Source organism: Oreochromis niloticus, linkage group LG1 (genome assembly GCF_001858045.2).
Source record: "Oreochromis niloticus isolate F11D_XX linkage group LG1, O_niloticus_UMD_NMBU, whole genome shotgun sequence".
Lineage (NCBI taxonomy): Eukaryota > Metazoa > Chordata > Actinopteri > Cichliformes > Cichlidae > Oreochromis > Oreochromis niloticus.
Window position 1 is genome coordinate 19693802 of NC_031965.2, and position 23077 is coordinate 19716878.

Consider the following 23077-nt stretch of genomic DNA (forward strand, 5'->3'; position numbering starts at 1 on the left):
CATCTCAGTTTAAGTGCTGTAAAAAAAAATCACGCACTTTAGAGACATGTAGCCACCAACCTAAGCAGCAATCGCACTATGAGCAGCACTGAGCGCTTTTTCCATGTGCTCTTTTTCCGATTATGCTGATCAATTTTTAATCAAGTGCGTCATGAAAACTGATTGCATTTAATATAAATGTATGTGTTTCTTATACATATAGGCAGCCACCGCAGATCCCCATCACCACAAGCGCCAGCATGGTCTACCCTGGGGCCATCACCATGGCGACCACCACACCCTCACCTCAGATGACATCGGAGTGCTCAAGTGCCTCAGCGAGTCCTGAGCCATCCATTCCCGTCATTCAGAGCACCTACAACATGAAGCTAGAGCCCACTGGCATGGTGAACAACAGCGAGCCGGTCAATGGCGAGGATGAAATGGACATGTACGAAGATTTTGAGGACGAGCCCAAATCAGACTATAGCAGTGAAAATGACACACAAGAGCCAGTCAGTGCCAACTGAGACCTTTTTAACCGAAGAGGCCAGTGCAGAAACAGTACTCATACAGGAGGATGCCCAGAGGGCTGGTCTGATCTGAGGGAGGGAAAGAACAAAAGAAAACAAAAACTACACCACAAAGGTTTGAACATGTTTAAAAAAATAATGATGTATCATATCGAAGCCAGCATGCAGCTGTGGCTTCATCTGAATCAAAAGCTATTTGGTCTTAAGTGTTTCTTTAAGTGTGTGAAGCAGTTTGGTTGTGGTAATTTATATATATATATACATATATATATATTTTTTATCTCATTGTTTATTTTTTGTTAAGATCATGGACATATAGACAATTAGGTTATTGCCTAAAACAAAAGACAACTTGAAATTACAACCTTTGATATGAACCTAGGTAATTCTTACTGTCATTTACCTTCTTTTCCTCTTCAATTAGATGATTTTGCTACATTACCTAACTGTTCAAGATGGGAATAATATTCTCACTCAGGTATAGCGTGCCAGCCAACAGCTTGTGAATGTTTTTAATCAAGAGATAAATATGAACAAAATATCTCAAAATGATAAGGAGTGATTCCAACGTAGTACAGAAGCTAATTACACATTATTATTACTATCAGTAATATTATTATTATTGTGTTTTTCTTTTTGTTAGTTCAAAACTACATAATTTAGTGCGCAAGTGCCAAACATTTCAAGTTGTTTCAAGTCTTTGAGTCTTAGACAATCTCTTCATCTCTTAATGCAGCTTCATCATCCAGTCTTTCTTTAATTTACCCAAACAGAATAAACAAATTAAACTCAGGAACTTGGAAGCAGCAAGCTCTGCAGGAGGTTACAATATGTTACATCTGTGGACGGTAGCTTGTGATGCTAGCTGTTCTTTGGGGAGGCCAATGCAGTGATCATCAATGAAGCCAGCCCTTTCATTTCCTCATCCCTGTCCACACAGAGCACCGTGGCATCCTTCACTTATTTCCAGCTCTGCAGTCCACTCTGACTCACCAAGATCTTAATCAGAGTGATTGTAATCAGGCCAGAATGCTAAAGGGCCAAAGGCCTCCAATCTGTGGGATTGGAAACGCAGCGAAAGGCAGCTTTGGTGGCATTACAATCTTAAATTGATGTTGTACAATGTGTAGCTACAGTACGCTCTGTTAAACACTTTAGCCCCATTTGGATGGCAAGTTTAAAGTCTTAGGTCTTAAAACGTAATTTTTTTTTCTGATCTTAATTCTTTTTAGACATTGTAAATCTTAAACTGACACTAAGAAGTCTTAAAGGAGAACACGGTCATCGGGTTGATGCAATGAGTTGATTACTGAAGTAGTCTTGAAAAGAAATGACAGTTTGCAAGGACATAGAGAAAAGACTCATATACAAAGACTCATATATAAAATACACAATTTTTTAATTAGTGCACTTATAAACCTTCTGTCACCTATGAGGCTTTTTAAAAATTTACAGTAATCTGATCAGCTTTTATACTGCTCTCATTGTTTGCACTTCAAAAAATACAGACTAAATGCAAGAATCAGAAAAGAGGCAACTCAGTCTTAATGTAAGCTTCAAACCTGACAAGTCCTGACCTTCCAGCGATGGCAGATAGATAAAGCTCCTCTAGCGGTCAAGGCCTTGATGTTGAGACTCAGATCCTCTTTACAGGGCAGAAGGTCTAAGTGGCTCTCCTCCCTGCCATGCCCTGCTCTGACCCCAGCCTGTGGCAACCTCAGCACCCAGGGGGCGCCATCTGGCTCAGAGAAGGAGAAAACACCAGGGAAGGATGGGAAACAATAAAAATGGTGTGTGTGTCGCTCATTGTGCTCTCCATCAAAGTGCTGGAAATAAGGCCTCAACAGGGCTCCCACCCTGGCCCAATCACCAGGCACTGGCGAGCAGATGGAACAAGTACATCAAGCTGTGGGGGATTATTAAAATGACTGACGACTGGGTATCATCTGAAATACAGCATTATTAATGCATGAGTCCAGCTATTCCCCTCCCATGCCCTTGAACCTGTCCATTTCAGAGAGCGTGCAGAGCTTTTTTGGAGGTCATGAATATCTCGTCACTAGCTTTAACTGGTCAAGACGCTCACTGCTGGTCACTGCATTTTTCTCCTAGCTCAAATTGGTACAGACGGTTCTTTAATGCTCTCTTATCTTCTGTACTCTTATTGTTATTACCCATTAGATGCTGGCTTACATCGTTTAAACTTTTGGACATATTTATATTAAGTCATGTTTTCCCCTTTTTATTACCTCATAGATAATTCAGATTTTATTATTTTCCATTGCATCTTTTCTATATTGTTCTCATTTTGAGGAACACGTTATAAAGATGCTCTCCTACGAACAAACCCAAGTGGATTTCCCTCCAAGTCAACCTGTTTGGTGTTTCTAAACTGTTTGCTCCTGTTTGCTGGCGGTTAGATGTATTTGTATGCGATTGTAAATACTTTCATGACTATGCCACACTACTTTAGTGGGCTGGTAGTTAAAAAGGACTCTTCATGGAACTGAAACTTGACTGAGCTTAAATAGCAAAAAAAAAAAAAAGGACAAAAAAAAGAACAAAAAAAAGCAAGAAAATAATGACAACAAGAACTCACAAAGAGACAATGTTTCATAAGTGTTATAAGCACTGGATATAAATTGTATTTTTATCTATTCTGATTAATGTGAAGCTGTTTTGAGGAAAAACAACGCGAATGAACAAAATTCCCCAGTTGGACTCACGTGGGTTTGCTCTCACAGTTACCAGATTTGAGTCTTTTTCTTTTCTTTTTTTTTGTCTGCTTGTTTTGTTTATTTATGCAAAGACACATGTGATGAATGGACACTTTGTTTAATCTTCAGGGCTGCCTAGAGGAGAGACTCAGCACAAGAAAAGTGAGCAGGAAATTCAACAGCAGGCTCAGTGAGCCATGAAAAACCAGACTTCAGTGCATTGTATATTGTACGACATATTTATTGTTTGCCACTGCTGGCTCTAAAATTTTGAGTTAAAGACATCATGGACAATCAGATGAATAAAAAAAACAACAAACAATTTAATGAATTGGAGCTAAACATAGTTTTCAGTTAATTCTCCATCTCATTAAGATTTAATTGTAAATACAACATAGGAAATATATTTTTGTTCATTAGTGAAGTATAAGTTATGTATTTGGCTGTTCTATTTTTTTTTTTTTTTAGTATGTGGTTTCATGTTTTTAAAACCTGACAAGTCACTGTACCTCATGTAGATGCTTATTTTTTTCTGCTTATTAGAAGAGCGCAGCACTGGTCCTGAGACAAAGAGACGCACCTCACTCGCTTATGTTTTCATGATGCTCCCCGGACCATTTGAATAATCAACAAAAGCTAAACTTGGTGACAAGTATGGTACTTATACAGACAACAAGCACTTAAAAGAATTATTAAATCGTGTGTTTCCAATCATCATAGAACTTAAAAGGTATGCTGTATAATGCTCACTTGTGCTCTGTGTTTAGAACAGCACTCATAGTACGTGGCACTTTTTTTTTATGAGTGCGAAATATCATCTGAAAAAAAAAATCTGCATGCATTTGGCTTGCATTGACATTAATGTAACAAACAAATGTTTTTATGAATGACTGCTTCAAACACAAATGATTTTTTTTAAATTGTTTTAAATGTGGGAGCGTGCAAGTATTTATTTCAACTTATTTCAATGTGGGAAAATTCACAGCTTGTGCATTCTTCTCAGTTAATTCTCTACTTGCCATCTTTTTGTATGTTGCCAATTTTTAATGAACATGTCCATGACTATCCAGCCATCCCGAAAACGTAGCCCTCACAATTTGTTTCTTTTCTTCCAATTGCTAGACTCACAAATGGTTTGAATGAACGGCTGAAGACACGGTGTCCACGCTGTTTCAACATTACTTACTGTAATTTGATTTGATTTTTTTTTTCCGTCTGAAATTTGTGATGTGTATATGGTGGGAATGTTCTCTGTGTTAATTTAATCAGCACAATTCACTGACATGCTGGACTGACATGGTAGCTGCTGTTCAGAAGTGTAAAATTTGTTGTTCAGGATGACATTTATAGCCGTCTTTGGTACTTTGCTTTTTAGCGTTGTTTCTCAAGCAACACTGTGTGGGGCTCTTCTATCACTGGAGCCACTGTTTTGAAATTGCTGGCAGCCTGATACAATTTTCCGCCTAGAAATCTCTCTTTTTTCCCCCCCTCTGGCAGGTACCTAGGCCCATGGAAAGTATTGTTTTGGGTGTTATTAGAGAAATGAATTAAATAGTGTCTGTTGCTGCTTTAAAAAAGTTTATGTCGGAATATGTAAATAGTTTATCATAATATCTTGTACAGTCCAATGTAAAGTTTTTAATTCAACTTAAAAAAAAATGTTGCCATCACGTTTGTGTTCACATTGTTCTTTATACAGTACAAAAGGTCAATTATTTGCTAGGGGTATTATTGCTAAAAGGAAAAAAAAATTAAAATGTTACTTAGTTGTTTTTTTTATTTTATATTTGTTTTGTTTTGCTTGGCTTCAAAGTGTACATCAGCAAGTCTTTGGTTTCCATGTGCAGTATTGACGTGAGGTAAACTTAAGGTGAATAATTTTACATTGGTGTGTGTGTGGAAAGCAATTTCTTTGGCTTTGGTAGTATTAATACACTATATCAAGTAAAAACAAACCGATGATGGACACACTGGGTGCATCTAGGCACCTTAAGAATGTGTATACTGTATATGATTAAATTATCCCCACAGGATCAATTCAGACATATTGTAACACCATATTTCTGTAATATCTCTGTCCATTGTAACAATGCAGCAGTGGGCTCAATAACTGCCTGTTTTAGCTCATTTACCTCAAGAAGTTCCTCCTTTTCTGTAAAAGAGACAGAAATTGTGTTACAAAAAGCTCACATCACTCCATCTTTTGTACTGCTGTTGACACTTACAAATTAAAGAGACATTTTGTTTTAAGATTTGTGTAATCATTTCTATTGTCGAGGCGTTTGTTACATTCTTTAAGTCTGCAATGTAAGAAAACCGAGGGCTGGGGAAGAGTTAGCTGACGTTGTTTTACACCGTTGGCATCATCGTGCTCCACAATGACAACAGTATATGAATCTCTTTTTTGGGCGGGATAATCGCTGTCTTCAACTGATAAGTCACTGTTTTGAGGCTCAAGTAATAAAACTGAAGACAATCATGGACATGAAATCAAACCAGCTTTGCTGTTTTGATGATACTTCTTCATTTATAACATTTCAATGAAGTTTTGAGAAAGAATTGAACATTTTTGGTCTCTCCCTGATGGAAACGGATGGATGGATCTATTAATTTTATAATAACATTTTATTATAATCCTGACACTTGCGGTACCTTTCGATACCAAAATTGTGAAAACTCCAAAGTACTCTTTTTTTTTTCAGTAGGTTCATAGGTACTACAGACAGCATACTGTATGTACCAAGTAGGGTTATTAAAAAAATTGATACTTGGATGGAAACCTCCATCTTTACACACACTGCTGGACACAGCAAACCATGTGAACAGTAGCGCAAAAATCTTTGTGAAGCATCTTAAAGACATCCTGGTCTTCATGAAGAATTTTATGCACTCCCTATAGCCCCTGTTTTGACACCGACGTATTCAACCATCATCATAAACATTAACCTGGCCAGTTAACAGTTAGCAATTATTAATATTACCCATCTGTTAAGTTATTATTAAGGAACTGGGTAGCAGCTAATAATTACATGATAACATTAATGTAAGAGCTAGGCTGCAAACATTATTAGTCCTGTGTCTCTGTAACAATATTAAACCATGTTAATTTAACAGGATAACACAACCACTTGTGAATAAAAGTGGTTATGGTTCTCTTAAAAATCCCAGATTGAAAGGTGCAACAAGGTAGAAACATTTCAACCGAACTTACCAACTCGTTTTGATCAGCAACAAAAATATGTGAATAGAAACATGACTGAAGACGATCTGTATGCAGACATCCTTCATGGCAAAACCATGACATATGTGTTTTTGGACCCCATCAATCCCTTTACCAATGGTCTCTGCATCCAAGTCGATCAACCTTGTTTACCTCGGTACCGGCATTTTCTGAACCAGGATTTGACTGACATTACAATTTGCCTTACTATTTCAACCTTAGAAGGGGCTGTGCCTAGAAGGCCAGTCTCTGTAATAGCACCGTGAGTTTGGGGGCTTTAAAGAAGAAGAAAAAGACGACCATATATAATCTTATTGGCATTATAAATTAAGACAATTCGAATATTCAAGAGCAGAAGGCTACTGTTAGCACCTCTAATGTTAGCAACACTCAGGTTTATCAGCCTTAATCTAAATTTTCATTTGTTTGAGTAGCAAATTAAGTTGATATAAACACATCAAAACCTCTTCTTTTGTACACCCTTGATGAAAAACTGGATGGCTTGTGCAGCCATAGCAGACACCGGATACATCAGTGTCCATCTGGAATTCTGTAATACCACTCAAGCATAATGCATATAAATAACACAACCATAGGTGATAAGACACAACATGCAGTTTGGTAGGTTCATCTCGAAAGAAGGATTTGTGCCTGGTTTGGTTTTAAGAACAATCTGTGAAAGCACACATTCAAAGGTTCCTTGACCCCATGAAAGGCATTCAGAGGGCTCGGAGCGTGAATGTGTGCGTGTGCCTATTGAGACAGGTGTTTGTGTGTGTGCCAGAGCCAGAGGTCATCGTGAGACTTGTAAGCCCAGGCTATGCCCATCACTCTTCACTGGATCTCTGCCATCTAATGCTCATTATCATCATAATAATCATGAGTTCTACACCCTGCTTCCTTCATCATGCACGGGGTAAAACACTGCAAATAAATTTGAAGTCAGTGTTATTACAAATCAGCATACACTTACTGTTCTAGCTCAGTGCTAGCCTATTCATCTACAGAAAAGGAAATCAGTTCAACAAAATATAACTCCCTGGACCTAAACTCTTTTTTAACCATTCAGGAAAATTTGTTGTCCTAATCATTCACTTCATCTTTTACCACTCCTTCCCAAGAGCAAAGGAAAACTACAGTTAACGGCTGTGTCTGTAATAGATGCCTGTGTAAGCGCTCTCTAGCAGTAAATGGAAAAGCTAGACATATACTTTGCACAGTAAATCTTAATAATTTCCCCAGCCTGCATGAAATCTAATAGCATAGACAAAGCTCTTTGCTTCGGGTATTTGTCTTTACATTACTGTTCATGTTGCGTGTGTTACGGTTTAACAGGAGTTTAATTTTTAGTTGTAACTGTAACACTCCATTTTTATTTTTAAATCCTATGTGAATGGATTTCATCTAAAAATAATTAATTAAGAGGTTTGAGGACTAACTGGTGGGCTGGGTGGCTGAGGTTAGTAAAACTGCTGTTTGTAAGTGGCCTGTTTGAATGAACTGTCACCGTGGTACAAAGATGTGTATGTGTGAACAGCGCACAATAATTAATACAGCAATTCTGTCGTGTAGCGGCGGGGCTGCTATTTCACAACTCTGATGACTAAACACCGGAGGGAAGGAAAGCAGTGAGGGGCGCTTGGAACAATATTTTACTCATTTGGATCTGCTCAATGCTACAGCCGCTGCACCCAGTGAATCTGTCAGACAGCACCATTTCCCCAAGAACAGCTGCTATTTATCTGATTTTCTCATTAGATTTGACTCATGACTTCTTTGTACTGGCTTTGGCAGACGTACTGCATGCCTAGGTACGGCTCTTTTAGTGAAGGCTGAACTCCCTGATGTTACTGTATGTAAAACTATGTAACACAAAGCTTCTCTTTTCCTGGTATTTAACCTTCGGTTTAAGTTATCGTAAACACCGTTTTATTCCTATTTGTTTCTGTGGTTCTAGAAAGACCTCTCAGCCAGATGTTTAGCATTTTTTTGCTTCTTATTTCAATCCAATTCAAGTGCAGGTGAAAAAAGGGGAAAAAAAGAAGCTGATATTGATCTCAAGAGTCATCAAACATGCATATGAGAACAGTATGTAAGAACAGTCCACACCCTTAGCAATGTTTTAATCCTTGGAGGTGAAGGACTTAGGAAATCTTGCTAATTTCACAGATGGTTTAAAATAGATTAGTGTAGAGTAGCAGCTCGCAGAGAAGGGCTGACCCACCAGGCTCCCTGTGCAGCTGCCAAAACCCTGCGCCTGATGCTCAGAAGTGCCTTCCAAAAGTCCTACAAGGTTAAACTCAAACTTAAGTATCTTGAAAATTTGCGAACATGGTTATAAGCTTTTCTGCATCTTCGATGAACTTTATCCTCCTTTTGTTCACAGTCTAAACAAAGATTAGGTCAAAGTCTATTTCTTAGAAATATTTCTGACTTCTGAAAGACAGCGAACACCTCTTTCAATTTTGTTTTCTGGTAGACGAAACTTACATGTCAAAGCCACATTTAGTGGCTGTTTAGTTAAATGTCTAGTTTTCTGTTGTTCTTTTGGTTGTGTATGTGTGTGTGTGTGTCTGTATATCACCTTGAGAAGTTCAGCTTTTCCTTTTTACTTCCTGTTGCTGAGTAAAACAATGCCCCGGAGCACAAGGCTTTCACTCTGAATCAAATTCGTCCTTTTTGGCCACAGAGATGAATCTCACTTCTAACAGTACTTTGGGTTCTTTCTCTTTAGATATTTTGCACAATGCATCCAACAGCCATTACAATGAAATAAAGGAGTGACTCAGTGCATGGTATTTTGAACAGGCCAAGCCTGCTGCTATAGTTGGTCTGTTTCCGAGTAGGCCTGACACAACTCTGGCCTAGCTGAAAAGGCCCAGCTTGGAGTTAATGTGAAAAGACAATTGCATAGGATGAAAAACTCGACATGGTTTTGTTGGACTTGTCATTCTTTGGTGCATAGCTGTGAGGAAAGCCTAGGAACCATCTCAGTGTTATTTGTGCTTTTTGACCCATATTTGGGACAGCTTTCACAAAGCCCTTGTGAGAATGTTGAAACAATGGAGAGGCCCTTTCAAATGAGGGACAGGCCACAATTCCGGCCAAGCCATCTTGGACCTGCTTCATTGAAAGAGTTTGTGTCCAAAAGGCTGACATCATAGCAAAGCTAATGGCTGATTTAGCCTTGCTGAAAAAAGCAAATGATAATGAGATAATGATGTTAAGACATTATTATTATTATTATTATTATTAATTCAATTATGAATTATTATTCTGCATTCAAAAATACCTAAAGAACAAGGCATCGTGTCACAGACTCAAATTTTAAATGTAATATATGACACCCCAAAGATAAAATTCCCAAATATTAGATTTATTTAAAAAAAAAAAAAGTTATTTATTATTTTGCCACGAGTGATGTCAAGAAGACACATATTCTTCTCAAACAGAGATGATACTGAAAATATATTTCTGTCTCTGTAAATCAGATTTTCTGAGCACAGTTGTTAGGAACACTGGGTTGCTAAATGAACTTTTGAAAATCCACATGGGACAATATTTCAGAAAATGTAATTTTGCATATGTTTCACATCATTGCATCTCCTCAGTGCATTTGTCTCCCAAAGCATTTGACTGCACGTCTGTAGGGAAGAATGAATGCGTAATGTTTTTTTAAAAGCATCTCTGCTCCCTCAGCTTTTTTGAAGAATTTAACAAAATAAAGGTTTCTTTCTTGGAATACGTGTTACTCTCGCTAAGCTATCACTGAGCTCTCTCATGCATATGTGAATTACACACCTTTATGAATATGGAAATGTTGCGAGAATGCCTCATTAATTAGTAATTCATGCATTTTTCACAAGCCCAATACTTTGCCAATGTAGTCTGATGGTTTATCAGCCAGAAGTTTAAAAAAGGGGGATTCATCATCACGTTCTCAGATGTTTTCAGTTACATCTGTAATTTGTGTAATTCAGTGAATATGATTTGTGTAGCTTTTTTTATGGTTGTATCGCTGCAGCTGCCTCATGATCTATAGGTTTCTGTTTAGAATGTGCAAGCGCACTTTAATGTTAACAAGCATACTTCTCAATTTAGATAGAAATTAAAACGCGAGCGTGTCTGTTTTACTCAATATGTTTCTTTTGATTTAATAGCTACGTATGTAGTTTCATGTTAAGTGTGACATGAAGAAAACATGAGATACCAAAAGAGAAATCTCATGTAATACACGTGCAGGAATGTGAAGTTAGAATGCCCAAGTGCTACAAATTCAACGACCTTCACAGAAACATTTCAACCAGATTTTGCAATCTCTCTCTTCAGTGAAAAACACATGATTTTTTTTACTTGTTATTTTACTATTTAAGGTGAGGACAGAAAACCTAACACTTACTGCAGGATTCAAGTATCTTACAGTGTGCATATAAATTGCCCATAATTGTGTGTGTGTGCTTGATGTAAAAAAAAAAAAAAAACTGCACAAAAATAGATTCCAGAGTAATATTAAAATATTGTCTATGAAGTTGTTATATCTTGTGTACAGCAGTACTGTCCTGGCGTTTGAACAACCACCATCACAAAAATACCCGCAGAGACAAAGTGCAAATACAGTATATCAGTGAGCAGGACAGACAAAAGTCTTACACCATGAATTTAACATGAAAGCACAGAAGCAGAAGCACTTGGTGATGTTGCCTTTTCTGCTGGGGATTAAAGTCTGCTACCTTATGGATGCAGCCACTTTGTGCTGGACTCCTTATTGGCACCAGATATATTTATGTAAATAGACGGGGTTCCCTTTGTTGTAAACACAAGTGTATGCTAAAGAAACGGTGCCAAGAGACTTTCAAGCAGTTAGTATATGACGGCGAATCAGGGAGTTGTAATACACACAAAAAATCTGTCATCATAATAATGTATACCACTTTAAAATTCAAAAGTGTAACATTAAATCAGTCATCAAGATTATGTTAAATTAAACAGTTGAATAATGGGTTGCGTTGGGTGGGGGTGGATTTAATGTCTTTGCTCTCTGAGCGACAGTAATGTTAAAATGTCTCAAGCCAACCTCTCATTTCTTAATATTTTGCTTTTAAGGATCCAGAGTTTCCTATAATTTTTTAAAGTGGTCTTGAGGAATAGTTCTTCAGGTTTTTTTGTTGTTGTTGTTTTGCTGCTTAACACTGATCTATGAGATTATTCAAGAACAGAAATTACACCTAACTAAAGAGATGAACCAGTGTTGTGTCTACGCCTAAAATAACAACTTAGTAAATGACAAATTTAAATTGTATCTTCAGATACTTTGTTAGTAGCGGCCTTTTTTTCCCAATTAGATTGGTTGAAGGAATAAAATTGTATTTTTGCACCAACAAGGTGGTTCTCAGAGAGCTAGTAGCCCAACAATTGATATAGTTCAGCATGGTTTGTAGTGTATCATTTAAAAAAACTGGACAAGTACCAGATGGAAGAAAAAGCAGCAAGCCTAAAAACTATCTATTGTTAATGAACAGTATCTTAAAGTCATGTCCTTAAGAAACAAAAAAAAAATCCAGTGAAGACCTGACACAGGACCCGAGGGATACATCTGAAACTTCAGTGGATTCATCTACCGTTTACTGAAGCCTCATCAGGGTTGGTCTCAGTGGAAACATGGCTATCAAGCAGCCGTTCTAAGGAAGGGAAACAGGCAGAAAAGACTGAGGTATGCCAAGTTACACAAAATCAGTGGAAACAGGTCTTATGGAGTGATGAATCCACATTTGAAATTTTTGTTTCAAATCATCATTAGCATGTATCAAAGAGGTCACGCGATAGGTGGAGGTTGCATTTCAGCCAGCGGGGTAGGGGATGGGATTACAAATACAGAAAAGTGCAGTTAGATTTTGATCCACCATGCATTACCATCTGGAAAGTATTTGATTATGACAATGATCCCAAACACACTGTCAATGCAGTAAAAGCATACCTGGGTAGAAAATAAACAATGAAATACACTCAACCATGGACCTAAACCGTGAAGCTGTGTTTAAGAATAATGGTGTTCATGCCAAATATTCACTTTCAAGGTTGTGTACAAGCTCTGTTCTTGCCTTATATTCTGTATTTCCATGTATGTTTTTACATGTTTCAATAAACTGTTTCAATAATTTGCTGCAACTATGTTTCATTTTCCTAACAAAATATCAGAAACAGTGGGAGGCTCAAGACTTGCACAGTACTTTATGACAAAAGCAAAGTTTGGTGGTGGTATCATAAAGCAAAAAGGACAAATTGTGTTTTTCAGTGAAGAACGTGATGCCATTCAGTTAACCTTTTAAACATAATGTTCAGGTCTATGATAACAAGCATTTTTTCTTTAAATACCCATTTGGGTTGTGATTTGATCATATTAGTCAATATCACTCATATACATTTACAAAAGTCACACAGCACATAGTGGTGAATCACACATTAGGTCTGAAGGTAAGCTTTAATACAATTATAGTGTGAAACAAAGTGATGATATGACAAATTGTTCAACAGATTTCTCTCAGGAAGTAATAAGCAAAGTAATTATCTTTGAAATGAGTAATAAATAATCATTAAATTATTATTACTTGAAGTTGACTGAGTAATGACTCCAACGGTGCGCGGCAGCAGGCAGATCTGGTCTTTGTGCGTGCCCATTTCCAAACTGTTGCTGTTGTTGATCGTCAGTCAAGCTTTAAATGCAGCTTCTTGCATCTCAATGTGATTTCAATTATGATTTCATGGATGAATTACCTAATGTACTCATGTATGTTATGAAACATGTGGTTAAGTTTACAAGTGACTTAATGTCCAGACAGCAAGCTGACGCAAGATCCCTGCCCTCTACTTCACCGCAGAGCTTTGCTGCAGCCACTATGCCTTCAGATGAAAGGTCTATTTATTTTGCCAAGACAATCCAGGAGGCCAAAGAAACATACAGGACCGGAGAAACCCCACTGTTAAAATGAGAATCTGCAATTTAAGCTTGTCAAAAGGCCTGCAAGTCCACCGAGTATTTACACAAAAGGAACCAAAGATAAGGGAATGACAGGCAATAAGGACACAGTTCCCAATTTGTGTAGTCCTAAGTGGTAAGAACAATATTTAGTTATATACACCAGAGCAGTACTGGAGTGTGTAAATATTTTTGGCCTGCATCGATATACTTGTATTTTCCTTATACTTTGCTTTATTTCCTAATTCCAGTTTGGTTTTTATTTATCTTATAACTATTACCATTTAACACAGTAGCGGTGATGAAAATCCAGTTGAAGATAACATTGTCTCCTCTGCAAATTCAACATATTACAAATTATATTACACCAAGTTTGTCAAGGATTTGAGTTCTAATAATCAGTATGCAATCATATAGATGCACATGACATTAAATATTCATTTAGTCATTCCTTGAGGAATAATGGTGATGGAAACATCTTGGAAGTTGTTTTCTATTTTTAATGACTTTTTTTTAACAAAGCCAAGAAAAGCCAATTGTGATGAGATTCATAATTTTTGTTTCTGTAGCAAAAGCGACACATGCAAATGCTTCTCCACGTGGAGGTTGAGATAACGCTTTCACGTTAACCCAAGGAGTTAAGTGTTATCCCATATATTTAAGCAGAGCAGTTCTACGTCTCTAAACCCTCCCCTTATTCACACACCAGCTGAAGAGATTGACATAGTAATAAACTGATGTTAATTAGACACACTTTAAAATTCTCCGTTCTGCTTTTCTCCATGCCCTGGTGGAGCTGGTGGCTTATTAAATCATTTGCTGCTCTTGGGTGATCTTCTTTTGAATCTTGGCCTGACCCTCGGGGCACAATTTATTTTTATTTCAAAAAAATTTTACCAGCAAATTTTGTATTAGTTCAAGAGAATTACAAATCATTATTACACAGGCAGACACTTCAAACATTTTGTTTAAGAGCTTTCTGCTCGAAGAAGCATCAAAGGAGATGCTCACACAGATGACTGTTACACTGGCATATATCCATTCATTAGCACACTAAGTTGGCATGACCATGTTTTGTACACGACCCACAAAGTTCTATCCGTGGCAGTCATATTTTAAGCATCGGTTACAAACAAAAAAGAACTGCTTTCAAAGCACAAATATTACACAATGGCAAAAATGTTTATGCACATTTCATGCTGTGATAAGGGAAGTTCAGTACGGTAGTGAAAATCCGTTTCTAATGGATTAAGATTGGTTTATCTGAACAGCTCCAGTCAAAATAAAATCTCTTCTGCTTCACTTAAAATCTTCATCAATGCAGCACGCATGATGGGGAGCAGGCTAAATGATGTCTTTGATCATACAAAAGGTTAAGGAAAAAGTTACAAGCAGTGACAATGAATACCGAATTATGTGTTGAGATGCTGCAAATGAATGCATCGCGAAAAACCCCCCCAACATGAATAAAAGTTAAAGCAAGTGGGAGAAGGGAAAGAAAGAAAAAATAACGTGAAAAAATTCAAAGCTTGAGTTATAGAAAGAAAGAAAATCATATGATGCATGCAATACATACACACCGTGATGGATTCTTTTTGAAATGATTCACAGCTGATTTCAAGGAGCAGAAAAGCACCGCGGGTCAGGTTAATGTAACTTTAGTTGAGGTAAGTTTGAGTATTATTAATTCAGTACCAAGGTTTGTAGTTTGGCATAGTGGCCCCAGGTGTTACTGCAACCACTATGCCAACATACATTTACAACACAAATGTGACAGAAAAAATACCCACTACTTGAAAAGGATGCAATGGTTTAATGGTAGTCTAATCTAATGATGTGAGCAAAATATCCTCAAGAACTTGTTTCTGTAAAGTTAAAATGCAGCTATAACAACAGATTTGAAGTATTTATTGAGAATGCAGTACTAATAGTGGCATTTTGAAAATGCATACATTATTTAGAGCAAATAATTACTACCTGGAACATGTAACTAATTGAAAGATGTGCATATATTTCTTAGAGTCTTCTTTCCCAATGTTGAAAAGACTACAGATGAATTTCTACTAGTTTTCCAAACAGCTAGGAGCTCTGAAGTGAATGCATTGTCTTTGTATTATCATCCAATCAGATGTCATATTCACCATTCATTAAAACCAGTGTATTTGTAAGACTCAAAGAAAAGTTGTGAACTATGCTATTATTAGGATTTATATGCTTGCAGCATGACCAGTGGAACAAAAAATAGTCGTAGTATCAATTATAGTGGCATGATTAACGCGGCTTTGTTTCCCAGTTCCCACAGAGCTACTGAGGGTAATTGAGATAGCTGGCTACAGAATATAGCCAGCTAGCTCAATTACCCTCAACCCAGAGGTGGCAAAGTCTTTTGATTTACCCTGCCTTTTAAATATCTAGTGTAATTCTAATAAGTCTCATTATATGCCACTGCCTCAGTACTGGACAGCAAATTATAAATGCTGAGAAAGATCACAGGAACATCCAGAATATTCAGCCTCAGTGCCTTATGAGCAATCACAATTAAATCGAAAGCACCAAAAACACAATTTGTTCAAATATCCAACATGTGATTATGCTTAGAATAAAGAACCCTTCAGTGATTCAGACTGTTAGTCATAGTAGATATTTAAGACAAAGAAACATTTGTTTTAAAAATGACTTTGAATTTGAAATACATTGAAAAAAACCCAATAATGTAGTTATAGTGAAATGTCAGTATTAGATGCATCATGGGAAAGGTTAAGGAAAAAAAATTACAAGTAGTGACAACTGATTCTGAATTATGTTTCAGATGCGGCAAAGTAATGCATCGCAACATAAATGTAAGTTAAAGAAAGAGGGTGAGGGAAAAGGGAGGAAAGATATAATGTTCCAGTGGCATAGAGTTCGGAAAATATCTTAATAATGAACATCAGAGAGAAGCCTCCCATTTATTTAAGCTGCTGGCATTTTTAAATATAATGTGCATTACGCATGAAAAGAGAAAGAAGGAACTGAGATCATATTGAAACGTATTAATTTATCAGTTTATTGGTTTTGCAGCTAAGTACGGGGTATTTCATTTAAGGATTTGGCAGTTATCACCGCTGTGGATTTGTGCACCAAAGATATAAAAGCCCTTGTATCAAAAAAAATAAAAGGAGAAAAAGAAAATCTCACTCACTTTTTTAAACGTTACCGTGCAGTGGAAAGAAAAAAAAAGATTGAATGAATTATTGCAATCCATTTATGTTGTTAATTCGTGGGATAAATGGTGTTGGTGCCCTGAATATCTAAGTTGTCAGAAATTTGGCACCTTGTTGAGACACATGTTCGCTTCTGGAATCGATGCAGCAAAATCAAACTTTTGCCGTCTGTTTCATATTAAGACTCTGGTTTTAAAAGCTTTAAACTAGTCCGCTAAACTGTAATGCAGTTTTTCCAGACCCCGTGTTCTCAATGTGGCTCCTACAGTTAAGGATGTAATGGTGTGTGGTTTGAAATATAATGTTGGCTCCCTGGAACAGCTGTCATCTGGTTTTCTTGTGACTCTGTCCCCCATCATAGGCCTCACATATAGGTATGATTATGAGTGAGCATTCACAAGACAAGATGTGGAAGGGAAATGGAAGCTGTTAAAATTCACTTCAGGAATAAAAAAAACAAGGAAAAAAAGACTGAATTTGAGAACTGGCTTTATTGCCATTTGGTAACTCTTGTGGTTAAACTTACAAATGTACTTGAGCATTTAAGTTTAATGGATTAATTTCTGCATGATTCACCAAAAGACTACGATTTTTCCTCGGGACATTCAAAAAGCAGATTAACATCGAGATTCACACAGAGTTTGGAAAAATCTTTTGCTTATGGCAAACAACTGGTGACACTTTGATTAAAGAAACAAATAATTAAAGTGAGTTTATGCTGCAGTGGAAACAGTGTGTTGTAAAGCATCATGGCAAACGTTTAGCACTGTACAAACCCTGTAGATAGAAAAGTGCGTGAGCTCGTGTTCGACTCAACCAGAAGATCAGCTCTGATGGCATTTGCTGAAGAAATTAAGTAACATCAAGTTTGGGAATGCAGGGGTGATGCTAAAAATGTAATCTACCAGAGGCTAATATTAATGAAGTAACCTGAGCTGCTATGGTTGCAAATATGAAAATTTAGACTTTGAAGATATCTGCATATGAATATGTAGCCAAGAGATAAAATTTGGTACAAATTTGTACCTGAAGCTTTCCGCTTTTTGGTCTGCTTGAAGGCCGGGTTCTATTGGCCAATCATATTTGAGAAGCCTTTGATTATTTACAGGGAAAAGTTCATGTGGAGAGCAAATAATGGAACCCATTATCCATTTGTATCTGTTATCATCAAATCAATCAGAAACAAACACAAAAGGGTATTCTGGCTAAACTGGCCATCGTTCCTGTAGCTAGCCAATGGGTTCCCAGGTTGAACTTATTAAACACCATCAGCTAAGAACATGCACTTCAGATGGTGTACAATAATTCACACTTACAAAGCAATGTTCATTTTAAGATTTTTTACAACCAAACACATTCAGGTTATTACCCCTTGAAGCATAAACCATGAAATAACTACCAGAAAAACGTATTTTAAAAACTTGAGTGTTTGTTGAACCTTCTGAAAAATCATACATATGAGTTTTAATTTGTATCATATTTGCTAAATATTTTACAACTTATTGCCTGAAATATATTTTGCAATTTATTTAGCTTTTTGGGGAGGATTATCTTGACTATAATGTCAACACAATGAGTGTGTGAACCTTATTTTGTATGTTTAACCTTTGTGGTGTCCTCGGGATTCCCATATGCTTGTTTGCCATTCACCTAGGGACCATTTTTGATCCGAGGACACCACTTAATGATGACTTCTTGTCATCTTGTCCTTCCAAGAACGGCAACATTGAACAAAGTGAGTCATTGCACAACTGTGTCGACGCTGTAGCTACATAGTTATGGATATATACATATATGCATATTAGATGCATATTAGACACATAGCCTAGTAATATCTAAACACAGACCCTGTGATCGTCACGCTCAAATGCCAGTGTGAACTGTCATTCCAAAAGACGTTATTTGAGAAAAGATCCTCATTTGCCTGCAGTCTGATCAAAGCTTGAGCGTTTTTCAGAGACTGAAAGTATGCGTGAAAGAGCAATTTCGTTCTACTTTGTGTTGTGTTTGGTTTTTGTTTTGGTGTGATATTTTCTGCTGACCGAGTTTTGGTTTTAATAAAAAATACAGTTAGGGTGAACACAGGTTTTCAAAGCCTGCTTCAGGGGCTTTTATTCTGATTTTAGCCTTGATGATATTTTCTTAACTTGCTTGTGTAAAGTTCAAGCTATGCCAAATTTATGCTCAAGTAGATGATGAATATCAAACAGAAAGAAGTGCCCCCTTTGACTGCAGTGTGTGTGTTTCAAAATTCTTCTCTCTTATTCTTTCAAAGCAGTCTTAAAAGTCCAGAAATGTCAAATTTGCTTCTATCCATCTTTGTCTCTTTTAAACTGATTTCTTGTTCCTATGAGCTACTGTGTTAAGTGAAAGAAATGACCTGAAAAACAACTTTTGATTTTCATTCATTCACAGTCTCAATATGTAAACCAGTGGGTTAGATCTTTTCCCTCCATTACTTCTATGTATTAATAGGTATGTGCACTCACCAGCCACTTCATTAGGTAAAGGTGGCAATAATGGACTGGACCCCCTTTTACCTTCAGAACTGTTTTAATTCTTCGTGGCACAGATTCAAAGAGAAGATGGAAAGAGATTTTACTTCACAGATTTTGCTCTATATTGAGACGATAGCAGCAGTACAACAGCACAGTTGTTGCACATCTATGATATGAATCTACTTTTCCACCACATCCCAAAGGTGGATTGAGATCTGGATCTGGTGCCCCTTGGAGTGCAGCGAGCTCACTGTCATGTTTCAGAAACCAGTTTGAGATTATTTGATCTTTGTAACATGTTCCATTATCCTCCTGGAAACAGTCATCAGAAGTTGGGTACATTATGGTCCACAAGGGATGGGCATGGTCAGCAAAACTACTCAGGTAGCCTGTGGCATTTAAACACAACTCACTCTACTTGGTACACTTGCTTACTAATAGATGCAAGTTGGGGGAAATAATATCTGACCATACCCGAAATGTTCCCTCACACTATTAATATACCACCACCACCAGCATCCTGAACTGTTAATACAATGGAGAATGGATCCATGCTTTCATGGTGTTTATGTCACACTCTGACCCTACCATCTAAATGTCACAGCAGAAATTAAGACTTAAACCAGGCAATGTTTTTCCCGTCTTCTGCTGTCCATTGTAGTTTCCTGTTCATAGCTGACAGGCATGACACCCCGTGTAGTCTAATGCTGCTGTAGCTGTAGACGCTGCGATGTGTGTCAGAAGTGCTCAGACAGAGTTACTACTGCCTTTCAAAGCATTCTGGCCATCGTCCTCTGATCTCTGACATCAACAAGTCATTTTTACCCAGAGAACTGTTCCTTACTGTATATTGTTTGGACTATTCGTTGTAGAGAAGTTGTGTGGGAAAGTCCCAGCAGATCTGCAATTTCTGAATTACTCAGAGTGGCCCATCTGGTACCAACAACCATGCTACATTACACTCTGTTTGAACTTCACCAGGCTGTCTTGACCATGCCTACATACCTAAAATCATTGGGTTCCTGCCATAGGTGGTTAGATATCTGCATTAATGACCAGTTAAATAAATGTATCTGAAAAAAATCACCAATATAAATTAAGTAAGAAACATAAGAAATTTTCTCTGTTTTCTCTGTATTATTGTAGGGTCTTTATCTTACAATATAAAGCTCCTTGATGCATCTGTTGTTGTGATTTGGCACTAAAATAAATCTGAATTCAACTGAAAGCAAATCCATGGTTGAATCCACGATGCATATGTTGACTACATATTTGACACAGTACTGTTCCAGCACATATCAAACATGGTTGTCATTTACCACTAGCCCTACCCTCCCTTCCTAATCATCTTGTCTAAAAGACCTCAGAATTCCTTCGACTGCTTCTGTCCTGTATCACAGACATACGCCTACCTCCTGGAGAGTGTTGTTTACTTGGTTGGCTATTGTGAAGGGGTTTCTCATGACCATGGAAATGACTCTCCGATCATCCACTACTGTTGTCTTCTGTGGACGTCCAGGTCTTTTTGCTTTGCTGAGTTCACCAGTGCTTTCTTTCTTTCTCAGGATGCACCAAACTGTAGATTTTGCCACTAATAATATTGTATGAATTAAGCAGATGAAGTTGATTTGAGGTGTGGTGCTTGCAAAATTTTGTAAGCACGGTTGCATGGTCAATTGGGTTAAGATCCATGCAGGTGTTTCATACTCCATGCAGTTTGAAACAAGCCAACCTCAAGCTGCAAAAACATAAAAAACCCATCCAACAGCAAAATCTTCCAAATGCAAGCACCACACCCCAAATCAACTCCAGGCCACTCATCTGCTTAATTGATAATGACATTGAACAAGGTTCTTTACATTTTAGTCAGCCAGACTGTAAATGAACCAAAGGATCAAACAGAAATGTCACTATTGCATAAGTTGCCATTTTGCTCTTGGCTTAGATTACAGTGTGAGCGAAGCCATCTGCTAGCCTACAAGACAGCCAGCAGTAATTTGGTTTTAGAGATCATATGGCAGGCCACTGAGCGCTGAAGTACCAGATTATCTGTGTTTCCTATAATTTGATCCTGAACTTATTCTTTCATGTTGACAAACACTCACCCTAATTGCATGTTCAGTAGGCCTAGGATGAGTAACAGTGCTGGCCAATTAAACAAAAATATACATGCTTTATTTCCTCAACTCTCTGGTTTCAGTTCCTAATGAAAGTCTGGAAGTCCTGAAAACAATCAAAATTTGAGAAGAAAAACTACACACTGGTCTAGTCGAAAGAAAGCAAATGCAAATGGAATTCATCAAACTTGGTCTCAGGTTGCAGATTAAAGATGAATGGCAGAATGATGGCGGTTTATTAAAAACATTTCTCGCTATTATTAAACGATGTCATTTACAGTAAAAAAACCCTCCTCCCCCCAAAAGTACCAGTCTTCATTAATGTGCGCAAACTATCATCAGCTTGTTTAATGCCCATAATATCACCGTATCATTTACACTCCCTACAAAAACTGGAAATAAAGACCAGCTGGGCAGCTTGGAAACTAAAGGAGGTGGTGAGAAAGACTAGGAGACAGGGTAGGCATAGGTGGGTGGATTGGTGAGGCGAGAGGTGGAGTGACAGACTACTTAGATGTGCTCCTTCACTTTGCATTAGAGTGTACAATATCAGGCACAGGGAGCCAAAGTGAGGCCAGATTTCAGGCAATGGTCAGGCCTGGAGCGATGGATCACTTACCTTAAGAAATCAAAGTTAGTGGCAGAAGATCTGATCTGGAGTGGGGCCCAGCAGTACAGAAAGAAAAGTGTGAAACCTGGAGAAAGAGAGACACTCATTGAGGAAATCCATTACCACTGGAGAAGCCAAGAAGCATGAAAGGAGCTGTCTTGTTAAATTGGCTGCTTGATAAAGCAGGTCTTTGGCTGGGGAGCCACTCACAGTCACCACTAGCGACACCAGACAGAGGAAAGAGAGAGGCCCTTATTGATACAGTGAAATGTTGAGTCACTGCAGTCCACCCTCAGTGCTTCACAAAAAAAAAACTACAAGAGGGAAATGTGTTCTCGACAGGTTTCTCCAGTAATTTTCACTTTTACGACACCAAAACTATACATTATATAAACATTATGTACATGGTGCCTCATTAATTTTTTGCAGCCAATGCAAAGCATTACAACAGAAGTAACAGTCATTAGTTTTGCGTGTTGCATTTTTTAAAGACGTGTTAGTGTTAGTTTATTGCATAGAATCACAAAAAACCTTTACAAAAATTTCAGTTATCTGTAGGTTCATTTACAAATAAATTAGGCTAACCGCTGCCCAGAACTTGGAGAAGAAAAGTCTAATACTCCTGAGGTTATGTACAGCAAGAATGGCTAAACAGGCCAGAAGATCCATTGAGCTGGTTGACATTATGTATTGTAACTTTGTATTGACCTTCACAGTGTCTCCTGTGTACATATTTGAGTTTGAAAGATTGGTGTTGGCAATGCCTCTTGTGGACCAAGGTGAGTGGCATCAGGTACGTTCAACCTGCAGTCTATGACCACTGACCCTTTAATCGTCTTGGCTCACTTAAGCTGCTGGTGGATCCCCCAGTAGATTTGTTTTTAATGCGATGTGATTTTTTTTTCTCGCAAAGCCCCCCCTTTTTTTTATCTTCTTCCTGCTGTGGGGCTGAAACCCCAATGAAGCTGTGTCAAGCCTCAAATCCCTTACATTAGGACAAGCAGGGGAAAACCAACTCTGTAATATCTTAAAGGATATTACATCTAATGAATTGATGAAGGGTTTGTGCATTAGAATATTTATTGTTAAAAGGGAATTTCTTTTAGTACATTCCATCTTTTTCCTTGATGGCAAAAAAGACTAGACTAGGCAAGACAGACAGACAGAAAGATAGACAGATATCCATAAATTATAATTCAGTTGAATCAAATTCTGTCACACTTTATA

At 37.6% G+C, this 23077-nt stretch overlaps 1 protein-coding gene across 12 annotated transcripts in view; it reads left to right on the forward strand.

The window, feature by feature from the left end:
• Positions 1–5479, forward strand: part of sox6 (SRY-box transcription factor 6) — a 129107-nt gene extending 123628 nt beyond the window's left edge. For 11 of the 12 annotated variants that reach the window (XM_019358282.2, XM_025906124.1, XM_025906122.1 and 8 more), the window contains one exon: positions 203–5479. In XM_019358282.2, the coding sequence (XP_019213827.1) occupies positions 203–509 (307 nt within the window). In that variant the 3' untranslated portion in view covers positions 510–5479. The remainder of the gene's footprint in view (positions 1–202) is intronic. The other variant, XR_002061999.2, reaches the window with a different exon arrangement.
• The last annotated feature ends 17598 nt before the right edge of the window (positions 5480–23077 follow it).